This window comes from Eschscholzia californica, unplaced genomic scaffold (assembly GCF_041429995.1).
Source record: "Eschscholzia californica isolate CP2 unplaced genomic scaffold, dmEscCali1.0.p SCAF_1, whole genome shotgun sequence".
NCBI lineage: Eukaryota > Viridiplantae > Streptophyta > Magnoliopsida > Ranunculales > Papaveraceae > Eschscholzia > Eschscholzia californica.
In genome coordinates, this window is record NW_028238198.1 from 31,080,072 (window position 1) to 31,095,758 (window position 15,687).

Consider the following 15,687-nt stretch of genomic DNA (forward strand, 5'->3'; position numbering starts at 1 on the left):
CATCATGGCAGGACATACTATCCTGGACTGGATGGCAAACATATAATATGCGTTTTTGTGAGTTAGCTTTCAGAAGTGAAATGCTATCTGATACGAATATTTTTCCCTTTACTTTTCTTTTTCATTGAAAAGGAAGCAACATATCACTTTCTTTACAAAATTTAAGCCAATGAGGTGGGTATCAAAACCTAATCTGATCTACTAGGTGGTTGAGATTAATTGGAGCTCAGATTTTTAGTTCGAATTGTCCGAATCCACCATGTTACATGTTTCTCTAGATGAAGTCGCTTATCTTGATGTGTTAGAAATTGAGGCCAAATTCAAATCGAGTACATAGTGATAGAGTACTTAGAAAGAAAAAACTCGGCCAGAAACTGCTAGCTAGGCTTATAGGAATTAGTCTAAAGTTCTCCCTAAAACAGAACATAGAACTAGCAAATGGGGTAGAAAGTTGCATGAAAAAGGATAAATTGAGTTGTTTAAGTTGAACAAAAAAAAACTGTATTTTGAGATCTACATAAAAATGTTACCCATGTAAACTTCTGAGAGAGAGAGAGAGAGAGAGAGATCAATAATGTCATGTCATACATGGAATGACATAACAACTAACACTAAATGGTGGCTCCCTCAAGAATTGGAGGTTGCTCTGTCGACAATCCGGCTGTATTACCATCAGCTATGCTCTTGCCTATAACAAAAACAACCAAGAAAAACGATCATCACGGAGAAATGACAAAAAAGAAACACTATCAACATATTTACGCCGGAACTGTGTGATTGAAAAAGTTTTACTTCTTGTGTCTCAGACGGTAGCTTCAATTTCATCAGAAGTCGAAGCAGCTCCATTTGGGACGTCTTCTGCACGAAGCTGAGAAGAAACGTCATCAATAGCTTCGTTAAGCTGTGCAATCTTCTCGCTCAGTATCTTCCTCGTCTTCTGTTCTCGTCAATAAAGTCATCAATTCAACATCAGCTAGTGAGAGAACTAACTAAAAGATTGTATTACTCTTAGATTTCGGCAGTACCATTTGCTACAAAAGTTTACTTATTTTAAACAAATAAACAGTCAAGAGTAGTGCTTACCTCCAGAGCTTTTTCTTCGTCATATATAAATTTAGGCAGCTTTCTCATCAAGTCTTTTTTGTCAGCTCCAGCAAGAGCTTTACTGATCTGAAAGAAATACCCTTAGTGAACAACCAAAGATTGGATCATTGGACTACTAGATATGATTTGTGCTTAAGGGAGTTCAGTAGAAAAGCCCACTACGATAAGCCAATCATATAGCTGTTAAAATTTCTAAAAAGTATTTAGCTGGGGAGAGCAAATAACAATACAACTTAACGAACAAATTCTAGAGCATCCAAGTCCCCTAAACAACTAAAAACTGTGTTACAAAGATACCGGATCTCCCCGAGATATTTTTAACAACGACAACCAAGATCAATTAATACATAAAGTAAAGAGACTGCAATTACCTGAGGTGCATATACACAACCAAGTGTTCCAACGATTATTCCTCCTAGAACAAACCCACCAACAAAGATACTTCCATTGCTAGGTTGTCCACCATCTCCACTGTACTTGCACGAAAAAGAGTACTTTATAATTCAAAAGCTTGAATACGACTCTTTGGTTCAAGAGAAGTGTTTCGGTGGAAAACAACATGAAAGGGTGAGAGTTGAGACAGAGATGCTAGCTTATCATGACTGAATATTCACTCAAAGTAATACCCATTACACAAAAGTAATCTGAGGGGGCCTAACTGAATGTCAGAGTGAAGAAAATAAAAAGCACATTAAGTGAATTTCGTAAGGTACAAGTGAAATTCATTTTGCAGATATCAATTACACAGAACTAGCACTACCGATATCTCAAATCACTTTTACTTTGAAATTTCATATAGGTTCTTCGTGGAGAGTCTCCGACTTCTAGTATGAGATTGAAGTATTAAGAATGAGTTCAAACTGAAACTTTGGTATGACTGCGAACCAAAAGTGTAGTGTCCATGTGACATGTTAACCTATGAGACTACGTTGCATTTCCAGTCTACAGATCAGAATCAGGTGAATGGACAAACCAGAAAAAAGATAACCGGGCGATGGGTGACTTAGTACCTATAACCTGCACGAACAACAAGTGGCTTGTTCGAAGTTGAAAACTTCGTTTTCCTCTGGTTGGTTGTGTTGAAAGACAATTTACTGGGAGCTAAATTCACTAGGCATTGATCCATAGACTCTAAAGGTGAACCTACAAGGAAAATTAGCAGATGGATTAGAGAGGCAAACAAGCTCGCAGAAAAAGAAAAACTAACACATGTTAATTGCGAAAAAGAAGATAAAACACATTCTTTCGGTATTTCGGTTTTTTCAGACAGTAAACATTGTTGTCCTTTTAATGATCTAGAAATATTTAGTTCATAAGAGAACCTTATTTATGCCTAGTCAAACATGACAACTCTAACTGGATAGGCAAGTGAGTAGCAAATAATTGTTTTTGGAATAAAACAGGTTTGAACACATTTATGTGGTATGAACCAAAAAGTTCTAACTCAAACAAGTTAAGATCGACCTCAAATGTTTCTCCGTAAGGATGAAAGAACCAAGGTCATAACCTCAAGAGTTATCATGGGATCCACCACCTCCTGGTGTAGTGGTTGGATACCCACTCGCAAACCCAGAGGTCCCAGGTTCGATTCTCAGTGGAAGTAGAAATCAACGATTTATTAAACATGAGTTATTAAGGATATAAATAAAGTAAGGTATGGAATAAACGTTCTCTAGGCTCCATAAAACAGCTTTAAGGGTCTTTACACAGCCTTTAGGGTCCTCCAATATGACTTTGACTATGGCAGCTATAGGGCTTATTAAATTCATGATTATCAACATATTATATATTTATGTCGTATCCATGCCATGTAATGACTCTTGGAGTCCATGTAATAAAAAAAATAGTTATCATGGGCCATGAACAAAAATTGGAAACCAGATGTCCGATGACACTCGAGTTCTTGTTCCGCCTATCTCGAAAGGTTGTAATTCTCATTAGACGACACCGATGACAGAAAAGACCTACTTGTACATCCAAATTGTGTTCATGGAGGGCTGATACTAGTTTGTTTTATAATGATCCAACTCTCGAAGGAACCCGCCTACTTTTCTAAAACAACTACAGTTTAGTACTCCAATATTGTTGGTCTAATATAAAACTAATCATGGCCATTAAATAAGTATTTGTTCGCGCATTTGTTAGATGAACAAAGAGAGGAGGAGCTAATTGGAAATCAACTAATTGCAAAGTTCAATCTATCTGTTTGAAAATCAGACCAGTAGAATCACGAACGAAATAGATTTATAACTTTAAATTAGGAATTTGTACCCAAAAAAGAAGAAAAACACACAAATTACGAGATGCTAACAGAAAATAAAAAAAAATGGACAGATCAGGATGAACAAACACAACCTAATAGAAAATGAGAGTATTACCAGAGTGGATCTTAGGGTTTCGAACAGAGACGAAGGAACTTGCTAGAGCTGTCATTGTTTAATGGATTTCAGGAACAAGAGAGAGAGAGAGAAAGAGAGTGACGAAGAAAATGAGGGAGGAGAGGCAAACGAGAATTGTCCTTCTATTGTTTACACCGATGCTTTTTGTTTGTATCATGATCTTATAGGCACCTCCAACTTGAGCATGAACTACCCAGTTTCCATTATTAAGTACCGCCCAGCTCTAGTGGGTCTAAAAACAGTTTATTTTCCTCAAAATTCGAAACCTGACACGAGGTCTGATTGACTCCGAGTTTTCTAACTTTTTTTCCTAGCATGTAATTTCTGATTCGTCTGAATAAAGCATTTGAGTTAATCTATTTGATTCAGACTAGTCCGATTCAAATCACGAGTACCTAAAGCTACCTTGGGCCCTCTAGGTTCATTTTATAGAGGCATAGGCAGAGTGTTCACAAGTCACAACATATGCTATCTCTAACATTAAGCTTTGACATCATAACCCAAATCACTTGGCCCAATAAGCATCATTGGGCACATTCTCTAGTTATTAGTGTTATTTACAAGAAAACTGAGCAACTATTTTGGTTTATCAGTTTTAAAGGAAATTATTAAGTTTGTGGTAATCGAACTCAAAATATAACTGTAAAAGATTTAAAATAATAGTATATTTTTTATTACATAATTTTTTTTCCTCATGTCAAACTATTATTACATGTCCGGATTATTAGAGTGTCATTGTTCTATGTGAGATTATTCTGTCTAACTTAAAATATCTATTGGCAATGAGTGGAAAGGCTTCCGATATTATATTTTGTTGGAAATACGGGGGAGAGAAATAAATAATAAAAAATATAAAATCTTCGTTTGTTGTGTCGTGGTATGGAGGTCATTGCCCTGAAACTGCTTTTCGTGGTAAAAGAGTCATTTCACTTTAAGCCCCCAGCACCCGAGCCCTGGGGCTCACAGCCCAAAGGCCCCAAGCTCGCCACGCTGTGTGTGTGCACGCGCGTTTGGGAACCTTCTCTACTTCACCTAGTTGTTTACAATAAGTTGTCAAATAATTCATTATAAAGGCTATCTAGTTTCACTAGTCAAAAGATGTGAGACTTTGAGTTATAAGGAAAAATGACTATGAAGACAAGAAAATCCTGACTAGAAACAAGTGGGTGAGGTTCACTCTCAATTAATTTCAAGAATGAAATAAACCTAACATACTCTTTTGTTACTTTACTTTTCACACACACTGGTTACTTAAAATATCATTTCCTCATGTGCGACTTTTCTCATACGTCTCTCGACATATTACGTTTTGTGAGCCTAATACTTGTCTTTTTTTTTGTTTTGTGCCGTAGGACATGTGTGACGATAGTCCTATCACACGAGACCCAATTCTTATACAATGTTATGTCTGGTATTCAACTCAAAACGAATTTGTAATGAGTGGAGAAGGCTTATATTCTTGATTATTAGTGTACATTTTTTCCATACAGAATTATTCTCACAGGAAAAAAAGAAAAAGAAAAAACACCCTCTATTGCTGGTAAAAGTGTTTCTCGTTGTTAAATTTTTATGTAATTTTACTTAAACTCAAAATTGTTTTTATTTAATTAAGTTATTAGTGAGTTAAGTTAGTGGGTAGTTATTTTCTTTAGTTGATTAAGTTAGTGGGTTAATGGATGAATTAGTGGAATCATGTTACTAGTGGTCTTAGTTAGTGGGTAGAATTTGGGTCTATAAATAGACCAGTCTTTGTAGTTTATTCAATTCAAAAAAAAAAATCAAATCAAATCAAATCAAATCAAATCAATTCAAGTATTCAATTCAAGTTAATATCTTCTTTATTCTTCTTTGTTTGTGCAAGTATTTTTAATTTCCAACATTTGGTATCAGAGCTAGAATTATTTTGTGATTACTAACCGAATTACAAAATGAATGGATCAATCCAACCTCAGCTTCCGCGATTTTGTGGGAAAAATTTTGATCAATGGTGTATCCAAATGAAAGCATTATTTGGCTTCCAGGAAATTTGGGAGGTTGTCGAATTTGGGTATGTAGAACCAGTTGATCAGGTAGCACATGAAGCTATCTCTCAGGTCCAAAAGGATAGTTTGAGAGAGAACAGAAAGAAGGATAAGAAGGCATTGTTCTTTCTCTATCAAGCTGTTGATGAGATTGTCTTCGAGAAAATCTCAAGAGCTGAAACAGCTAAAGAAGTGTGGGATTTGTTGCAAAGATCCTACAAGGGTGATGAGAAGGTAAAAAATGTAAGGTTGCAGACTTTACGAGGTGAATTCGAATCTCTTAATATGATTAACTCTGAAAATATTTCTGATTATTTTTCTAGAGTTCAGTCTATTGTTAATCAATTGCGGGTTAATGGTGAAAAGTTAACTGATCTACGTGTTATTGAGAAAATCATGAGATCATTGACAGGTCGTTTTGACTATGTTGTCGCTGCAATTGAGGAAGGAAAAGACCTCTCAACTATGTCAGTTGAAGGTTTGATGAGTTCATTATGTTCTCATGAACATAGGATGAACCAGAGAGCTGCTGCAGGGTCTATTGAACAAGCTTTTCAAAGCAAAGTGACTTTGCTTGAAAAAGGTGGTTTTAATGGTGAAGAGAGCCATGGTAAAGAACCAAAAAAATTTGGAAGGTATGAAAAATCTAAAGTTAGATGTTTTCGTTGCAAAAAATTAGGTCATTATAAGTCAGAATGTAGAGTTTCCAAGAAATATTCAGAGCATGCTAACTTTGCTGAAGATGATGTAGAAGAGGGAGAAATTCTTTTATTAGCTTGCAGAATGGATGAAGATTCGGATGAAAATTTAAATGAAGATTCAGATGAAGATTTAGATGATTATTCGGTAGAAAGTGATGAAGGTGGAGTTTGGGACTGTCCGGTTAAAGATCATCAAATAAAAATTGATACTGATGATGAGACAGTAACTTCAGAATCTCAAGTAATTGAGATTCCACCTATTTCTCCGAATATTCATGAAAACTCAAATCTAGAATTATGTCCCAGTTCAACTTTTATTCAAGTTATGTCATCGAGGTTTGATGGATACGTTGTAAGCAATGATAATGATGATTCTGACGAAGATTTTGCAAGTTTTGCAGATTGCAATCCTATCACTTTTAAAGAAGCAGTAAAAAATGTGGGGCAAATTTTAGCTACGAATGATGAAATTCATTCAATTGAGAAAAATGATAATTCGAGGTTAAATTATCTTCGTACAGGAAATAAGACAAATGGGTTGAAATGGTCTTCCAAAAACAAGTACAAACCAGATGATGGTCAAGTAGACAAATTAATTGTGAAAGAGTATGATCAAGAACCAGATTAATGTGCAGTTTTAAATTGAAGAACAAGTGGCTAATATTTTTATTAAGCCATTGAAGGTCCATTTATCTTTCAAGTTGAAGATCATGATGGGCGTTATGTCGTTTGAGTTTAAGGGAGGGTGTTAAATTTTTATGTAATTTTACTTAAACTCAAAATTGTTTTTATTTAATTAAGTTATTAGTGAGTTAAGTTAGTGGGTAGTTATTTTCTTTAGTTGATTAAGTTAGTGGGTTAATGGATGAATTAGTGGAATCATGTTACTAGTGGTCTTAGTTAGTGGGTAGAATTTGGGTCTATAAATAGACCAGTCTTTGTAGTTTATTCAATTCAAAAAAAAAAATCAAATCAAATCAAATCAAATCAAATCAATTCAAGTATTCAATTCAAGTTAATATCTTCTTTATTCTTCTTTGTTTGTGCAAGTATTTTTAATTTCCAACACTCGTTTATGTTTATATATCAATCATCAATGTTTATGATACATTCATTCTTCAATAGTGGTGTACCACCGGTCAATGTTATTTTGACACGACTTGTCAAGGTTTGTAGCGTGTCATACCCGTTAGTTTCATTTGGCACGTCCAAAAAACAAGATTTGTGGTGGCATAACCATAGGACAAAAATCTTGCCTCTCCCGGCCCCATCACAGACCGACTAAGGCATAAAAATCTCAAACCTCATTGTCTTATAAGAACCCCATAACATCTGACACATATTGGTTCCCAATCCTAGCCCCACTCCAATTTGTACAAATTCACTATTGTGGCTTGGAGGCTTTTAAAAATCCCAAACTCCAGTGTCTTGAATGAGAGTTAATGGTACTTGATTTCTTAGGTTTTCATATTGGTGGCCAACTAACTGTGTCTTGGCGGATAGTTGGATTGTTCCGTTTGAAGCCGATATTCCTTAATACTATACCTTTTAGAAAAAACTGGTGTTTTTTTTTGTTAAAGGAAGAAAAACTGGTGTGACCTTCACTTTCGATGAAATGGTTGAAAAAAAATGGCCCGAGCTTTGGGGAAAGCTAAATAATTTCCGGGGTGTGAAGACTTAGTAAAAAATTAGTCAATTTTGTTTGACAAATTTATTTAGGGGAAAGCAAAATACTTCTCCACCTCAACTCTCTCTCTCTCCAACTCACCTCTTTATCTTCTCCGATTAGGTCGCCGACCGGAAAAATACTTCTCCACCTCAGCTCTCTCTCTCTCCACCTCAGCTCTTTATCTTCTCCGATTAGGTTGCCGACCGGAAAAATACTTCTCCACCTCAGCTCTCTCTCTCCACCTCACCTCTTTATCTTCTCCGATTAGGTTGCCGACCGGAAAAATACTTCTCCACCTCAGCTCTCTCTCTCTCCACCTCACCTCTTTATCTTCTCCGATTAGGTCGCCGGTCGGAAAATTTTCCGACCGGCGACCTAATCGGAGAAGACAAAGAGGTGAGGTGGAGAGAGAGTGAGGTGAGGTGGAGAGAGAGTGAGGTGAGGTGGAGTGTTTTTTTTATTTCCCCTTAAAATTTATTTCCCCAGAAAATTTCTAAAATTCTATATATTCCTTTTAAAATTTTACACCCCGAAAACTATTTAGCTTTAACCAAAGCGCTGGCCCAAAAAATGACTCATATCTTAAAGAGAGTATGAGAACAAAATCTCAGGTCCTGTTTTACCAACTACCCCCCCAAAGCCCTAGCAGTCATTACGATGGGCGCCTCTTGATTTTACCAGGCAGAATTCTTTCTAGGGGTATTTAAGTCATTTTCACTTACTCAAGTCACACAAAAAAAGCCCTTGTCAAGTTTTACGTTCTTCCCACAACCAACCCCCATTTTTATCTATCTCTACTGAAAAGAAAAAGAAACTCTCACTCACTCATCTTTCTCTCTCTACTCTTTCTTTGTTTACTGATGACTTCTTCACCATTAATTCGACCTGGAATTTTCAACACTTCTACAACAACAACAACGGCAGAATCACCATCATCAGCATCACCAATTATAGTAGAATCAGATTTCGTTGTTATTCTAGCTGCTCTATTATGTGCCCTAATTTGTGTAATCGGACTAGTTGCTGTTGCTCGATGCGCATGGTTACGCCGTAATTCTACTACTAATTCAAGAACAGGAATCAATTCATCATCATCATCATCTCAAACAGTAGGAGGAGCAGCAAATAAAGGACTTAAAAAGAAGATACTTCGATCATTACCTAAACTGAGTTTCAATGATTCAATGAAACAAAAACTAATCGATTGTGCTATTTGTTTAACTGAATTTGTTAATGGTGATGAGATCCGTGTTTTGCCTCAATGTAATCATGGTTTTCATGTGACTTGTATTGATACTTGGCTTGGTTCTCACTCTTCTTGTCCTTCTTGTCGTCAGCTTCTTGTTGTTTCTAGATGTCAAAAGTGTGGTGGATTTCCGGCTAATAACTCCGGTGCTGATGTTGAATCTGAAATTCAGATGAAAGCTAGAGAAGATGACGTTAATCGCTTTTTGCCTTGAATTTACCTAGCTAGGGTTTCTCTAGTCTCTCTCTCTGTAGTCTGTACTGATGTTATACAGAAAAAGTAGTAGAGACAAAAGAATGATACTGTATTTTATTATGCAACAACCTGTTTCTGTTTTCTATTTTATAGTCGTTCGATGTTCTTATAGATACAGATATCAGATAGTACGAGAGGATCTGACGGTCATAAACTCGAAGCTGAATACGTAGGAAGTGCCAGAAATACAGATTGGTAGCTTCACTAACTTACGCCAGGTGTGCAAGTATGTATGAGAAAAAAGAATAAGGGTATTTTGGTCATCTTAGGAAAATTAGACAGTGAATTACTAACCAATAATTAAGAGAGTAGGTTAGGATCTTTAGTGTTAATAATCAAGTTAGTGTGATAAGTGTAGGAGGAGTTAGTTGAGTGCATTAATAGTTGATTGTGAGAGTTATAAGATGGGAATCATGTGATTTAGATAGAGAAAGAAAAAGCCACCATGGTGGTTGAGTTGATCCTAAACTTGGAATAATGATTCAATGTCCTCCAACTCAAACATTGTGTCATATAGTAGCTGATGGATGTAGACATCTAAATCAAAATTAATCGAAATCAACAACTAAGGCAGACAACTTGCTTTTCGTATCTTGTTTATTGAGTATTATCTCTTTGTGTAGGATTATTTTCACGAGTTTTTTTTTTATGTGTGTCGTTGTTTGAGCTTAATATGTTATCGTCTTTTAATTACGTGACGTAGAGTGCTACAGATTTAGCTCTGATACAATATTAAATTTTTGTACATTTACATTAAAATTAATTGACAATAAATTAATTGACGTTGAGTTGATCATTGGAACACATTTTCATTTAACTATATAACATTAAATTGTAAAACTTAGTTGAAAGTTGAATTGTAGTTTAAATGCATTTGGTGGTAGTTCAACTACGTCTTATTAATTACGGAGTGTTGTTTACACATCTTTGTCTTATTTCTATACTTTCTTCACCTCTTACGAATTAGTGAACATTTTAGCATAAACTCATTATAACTACTTCTTTCTTTCTTAACTTTTATTTCCTTTTTTTTTTTTTGAAGTAACTTTTATTTCCTTTTATGATATAGGAAAACGATTTTTAGTAGATATTTCTGGCTAGGTCCAATAAATTATTTTCTTTTGTAAGTGTAGTATGACTAAAATTATGCTAACAAGTGTTAAGTCAAAATAATTAAGTATGATTAAAGAGATAACACCACTACAATCATAAGGGAAAAAAGAGTGGGTAGTGATTTTCTCTCAATAACAATGGGAGTTAGTGAATGATTAGGCTAATCCACTAAGAAATGGCAAGAGTAGTTGGTAGTTTTTCACTTTTTTGGTTGGTTTTGTACTTTACTTAGTAGAGCACAAGAGAGAGACAAATATTACCAAATTAAGAATACCCAAAAAATCCCAAATTTCCTCACTAACTAATAATTAAGAAATAAATACAAATAGAATTTGGTTGTGTTTTCTTGTGCAAATTTCATCAGCAAAAATTGCTCAACAACTTTTTTGATTTCTTTTATCATAAGTTGGAAATGGCATAAGCATATTCCAAGTCCCATTGCATTAGTTGGCATTTTCTTTTCTTTATTGTTCTTTTCAGAAATTTAGGTTGCATCTTGTTACCAATAATTTACTCTGTAAAACCACGAGATTTACTGAATCTGCTATGAAGTTCACGATTTTCTCAACTATTTTTAGGATATAAGAGGATTTTACAACAAATGCCCGCATACAACTACTGTATGTTTTGATTTGTTATTAATATGTGGGGTTCTACATCATTTTTGTTTATTTTTGACATAATCATATACAATAATAGTTGATAATGCTAAACTTAAAATCAAGTACGACCTTGTGATCTTTGAGGCATAAATCACATAACAAGAAACTAGAATCATCATATTGTCTCATATAATTCACATCTCATCCTCTACTTAATGAATTGACCACTTCATAAAAAACAAAGGGAAAAACTAAGAGTTAATTCCTATATGGCTCCCTACTTTGTGACCAGCTTCCTTTATGGCCCCCCTTTTTTCGTAAATTCAAATATGGCCCCCTATTTTCAAGTAAATGTCAATACTACCCTTCTTAATTCTAAATTTAAAACATTTTAAAAAAACTTATTTCCACCTCACCCCTCTCTCTCTCTCCACCTCATCTCTCTCTACAACTCACCCCTCTCTCTCTCTCTCCAATTCACCTCTCTCTTTCCAACTCACTCCTCTCTCTCTCCAACTCACCTTCATCTTCTCCGATTAAAGACGCCGGCCGGAAAATTTTCCGGCCGGCGACCTCCAAAAAAAAAATTTTTTTTTTTTCCCTCTCATCTCTCTCTCTCTAAAAACTCCGGCGAAGGGGGTTTCCCTTCGTCGGAGTTTTTAGAGAGAGAGAGAGATGAGAGGAAAAAATTTTTTTTTTTTTTTGGAGGTCGCCGGCCGGCGACTTTAATCAGAGAAGATGAAGGTGAGTTGGAGAGAGAGAGGAGTGAGTTGGAGAGAGAGAGAGGTGAGTTGGAACTTGGAAGAGAGAGAGGTGAATTGGAGAGAGAGAGAGAGAGGTGAGTTGTAGAGAGAGATGAGGTGGAGAGAGAGAGAGAGAGAGGGGTGAGGTGGAAATAAGTTTTTTTAAATGTTTTAAATTTAGAATTAAGAAGGGTAGTATTGACATTTACTTGAAAATAGGGGGCCATATTTGAATTTACGAAAAAAAGGGGCCATAAAGGAAGCTGGTCACAAAGTAGGGGGCCATATAGGAATTAACTCAAAAACTAATTAGGCTCGTGACCAAAGAGACCTCTCTACCTCAAAGCTCAAGCCATCATCTCGTGTTGAATTGGATGTCATGACAACATTAATTGTATACTTAGTAGACCGTGTGACACACAAAAATCTACTCATACACCTACAAGTTGGTATCATTTTTCAACGCTCAATTTGAGATTTCTTTGAAAACAAGATTTGCATTTACAAAAACTTACATATTTTTTAGAACAAGTCATGATTTTCCCTATAAACCATCAAGTGGATAGTTGCTGATAAATTCTTTACGAAATTATACAATTCTAGATTTAGTTAAATAATCTTATTTTTATAAGTGTAAAAAGTTATTTTTGTTCTTTCAACTGCGAGCTTAACTGAGTCTAGATTTTTTTTTTTTGTTGAACTGAGTCTAGATAGTTTTGGGGTCATGTAAAGTGTGTAATTAATAGTTAACCCCATAAACAACTTTATGATGGTTAGTTAAGGGTTTTCCGTTCACACGAGGTGCATGTTTCCTCCAAACTTTAGTTAAACCCCTTTCTGATGAGAAGTTAAACCCCATTTTACACATAAGGTTTTTGTGAACGTCTAAACAAGGGTTTTTTTCGCTAAACTGTTTCATATGAGCTACTATAGATCGATGTCCTATTTCACCATGACCCATACTTAAAGCAGTCAAAACGAGTACTTTGGCCTCGTCTTACTCAAGGCCCCGTAATCTAACCCAAGAGACCAACGTTGATTCAATTTTTAGTGTTTAGATACACTAGGAACATAATTCAAGTTGTAATTTAGCAGGCGATGCGATTTGTAAGTTAAAAGTAACAAGTGAATCAATTTCCAGCTATTGTTGAAGGTGATGCGATGGTTGTGATTAATAGTTGTCTATCGACCGAGAAGAGCATGACATGGGGGATTCAACCAATAATGACTGATATACTATCCGAACTCAATAAACTACATGATATAGAATTCACTTAATGCTCAAGATATCTTAATTGTGCAACTCATATTTTAGTAAAGGAAGCTCTTATATTAAATGAAAGTAATGGATTAACTCTAATTAGACTCCAATTTGCATTGTAAGCCAGTTGCGGGCAAATAAACCTAACATTAATTAACTCTTTTTCAATCTATAAATAAAGTCAAGGATAATAATACCTATTTTCACAAGAAAAAATGTCTTCCGTTTTCAATAATTTTTTTTTTTACCTTCTAAGACTAATTAAATGATGAAGCATGTTTTGTTCACGACCAATATCTAATGAGCACCACAACACTCTAGAAGTAATCATACCACACCACGTCGTCTAACTCTGCCACATCATGAGTTACCATGTAAGCATACAAATGAACATCTCCAAAAGTGCATAAAGAAAAAGTTTGAATTTCTTTGAGTGGCCACTAACCCTACTTTTGTTAGTGGGCATTCAAAGAAGACACGTCCAGAGAGTGCGGTCTCTCCTTAATACAAGTAATGGAATGCAATAATTGGATCACACATAAGAGAACAAAAATTTAGATCCTAATATTCCAAATTGGGAGTTTAATATGAAGTGAAAAAGTTGGTTTTGATGATTGTCTTTTAAAAGTTAAAAATGGTAGTAATAAAATACAATCTAAGATAGCGATTCTTTTAGGTTACCACCATCACCATTTGGATGGTGATAGTTGCTCACTCGAGTCAAATCATTTTTAGGTTCTTAGGGTTCTTTTATTTTATTGACACTCGGAAAGAGTTAGTGCTAAGAAGCATAAAGTACATAAGCTCTATTGTCATATTAACTTTAGGTCAAATTTAGGGATAAAAAGAAGTTAACTTGCTGTATTTCAAAAGTAACATCATATATAATCGACAATAAACACTACGAGCTAAACTAGCTAGCAAGTAAACACGTGGAGGAGTGATAAAACTGTATTTAGCTTTGTACGAGAATTGACAAAAAGGTGACAAATGATCAATACGTACGTATACACTTAATCACTACCACAAGAACTAAGAAAACTATTTTAACGCCCACGTACCTTGAGAACTAAGAAAACTATCGGTAAAATCATTGGAGGCCAGAAAACTCCGAAGAACTGAGAAATTACTCTCTTATGCAAACAATTTAATACCTTATTCTCTCGTAAATTCATACTAGATGAACCTTCTCTCATTGGAAACCAAGGGAAAATAGAAGTCTTTGGTGAACTTTCTACTACTCCCTCCCTCTAAAATGGCTGGCTAATCTAACATTAAGCCCCTCTCCTCCCCTGAAGGTTATAAGGCTCCTCCAGCAATGATGCCTCCCACCATCATGAGAGGAAGTGTGATGGAACGTGAGAGGAAGTGTGATGTGTGTCAAATGGTGAAAGTAAAAAATCAACATCTATCGGGGTTTTCAAAATGATTGCCCCTTCAGGAGTGAAAATGAGAGATTACAACCATTGACTTCATCACGGGTTTACCGCGTTCAGTTATAGGCTTTAACGTTAGAGGCTTCAACGCCATTTGGATGATATTCGACTAAATTGGCTCACTTCCTACAACGAAGATGACATATAGTGTAAATCGATTGACTCAACTTTACATCAACAAGATAGTCAGGTCGCATAAAGTTCCAATGTCTATTGTATCAGATAGGGGTCCATCCTTTACTTCACGATTTTGGAAAAAATATTGGGCCTTAATGAGAACATCTCTACATTTCAGTACACCATTTCACCCTTAGACGGATTGGCAGACAGAGCGAGTAAATAGAGTACTTGAGGATAAATTATGATGCTTAATACTATAATTAAGAGATGTTGGAAATATAGGGTAGATCAACGGAACTGTCGGATAGAAAACAACTGATTCACTGTGTCGTGGTATGGAGGCCACTGCCTTGAAAGTGATTTCGGAGTAACCGGGGTGCTAATTACTTGATTCCGATCACTCCCCAAGGATTGACCACAACTTACTTCCTCTGTCTGCACTAACAGAGATAGTAATGGAGATAACAGAACTCGAAAGCTTGAACAGTCAGAAAGAGGAAGATAGCCGAAATTGAGTTGTGTATTTTCTCTCTTGATTTCGGCCGGTATATATAGCCTCTGAGAAAACCCTAACCGCCTAGGAAACGTGGTAGAGAAGTTAAGGGAGTGGGAGATAAACTCAGAAACTGATTAACCCTACGAAATCAGTTAGAGATATACTCAAATACTGATTAGGTTAATCCCGCCGACTTAGTCAAAATCCGAGTTTGAGTAAAACTACTCTTCGTGGCAAAAGAGTCTTTTCACTATAAGCTCCTAAGCTCCTAAGCTCCTAAGCTCCCAAGCTCCCAAGCTCGCTCCCAAGCTCCTAAGCTCCCAAGCTCCCAAGCTCCCAAGCACCCAGGCACCCGAGCACCCAGGCACCCGAGCACCCGAGCACACGGGCACGCGGGCACGCGGGCTCACGGGCCACGGCCCAAAGGCCCAAAGGCCCAAAGGCCCATAAGCCCAATAAGCCCAAATAACCCAAGTAGCCCAAATAGCCCAAATAGCCCAAATAACCCAAGTGGTCCAAAT

At 36.0% G+C, this 15,687-nt stretch overlaps 2 protein-coding genes across 2 annotated transcripts; one reads left to right on the forward strand and one right to left on the reverse strand.

Moving 5' to 3' along the window:
* Nucleotides 1-451: 451 nt before the first annotated feature.
* On the reverse strand, nt 452-3,895 carry LOC147566037 (uncharacterized). Its single transcript, XM_086652505.1, has 6 exons — nt 3,483-3,895; nt 2,115-2,247; nt 1,476-1,575; nt 1,084-1,170; nt 793-937; nt 452-688 (listed from the first exon to the last, which is right to left on the reverse strand). The coding sequence occupies exons 1-5, from the start codon at nt 3,535-3,537 to the stop codon at nt 803-805; spliced, it is 510 nt and encodes a 169-aa protein (XP_086508631.1). The 5' UTR covers nt 3,538-3,895; the 3' UTR covers nt 452-688; nt 793-802.
* Nucleotides 3,896-8,632: 4,737 nt separating this feature from the next.
* On the forward strand, nt 8,633-9,480 carry LOC147566038 (RING-H2 finger protein ATL80-like). The gene has a single exon (XM_086652508.1). It carries the CDS (start codon nt 8,755-8,757, stop codon nt 9,352-9,354), a length of 600 nt encoding a protein of 199 aa, XP_086508634.1. The 5' UTR covers nt 8,633-8,754; the 3' UTR covers nt 9,355-9,480.
* The last annotated feature ends 6,207 nt before the right edge of the window (nt 9,481-15,687 follow it).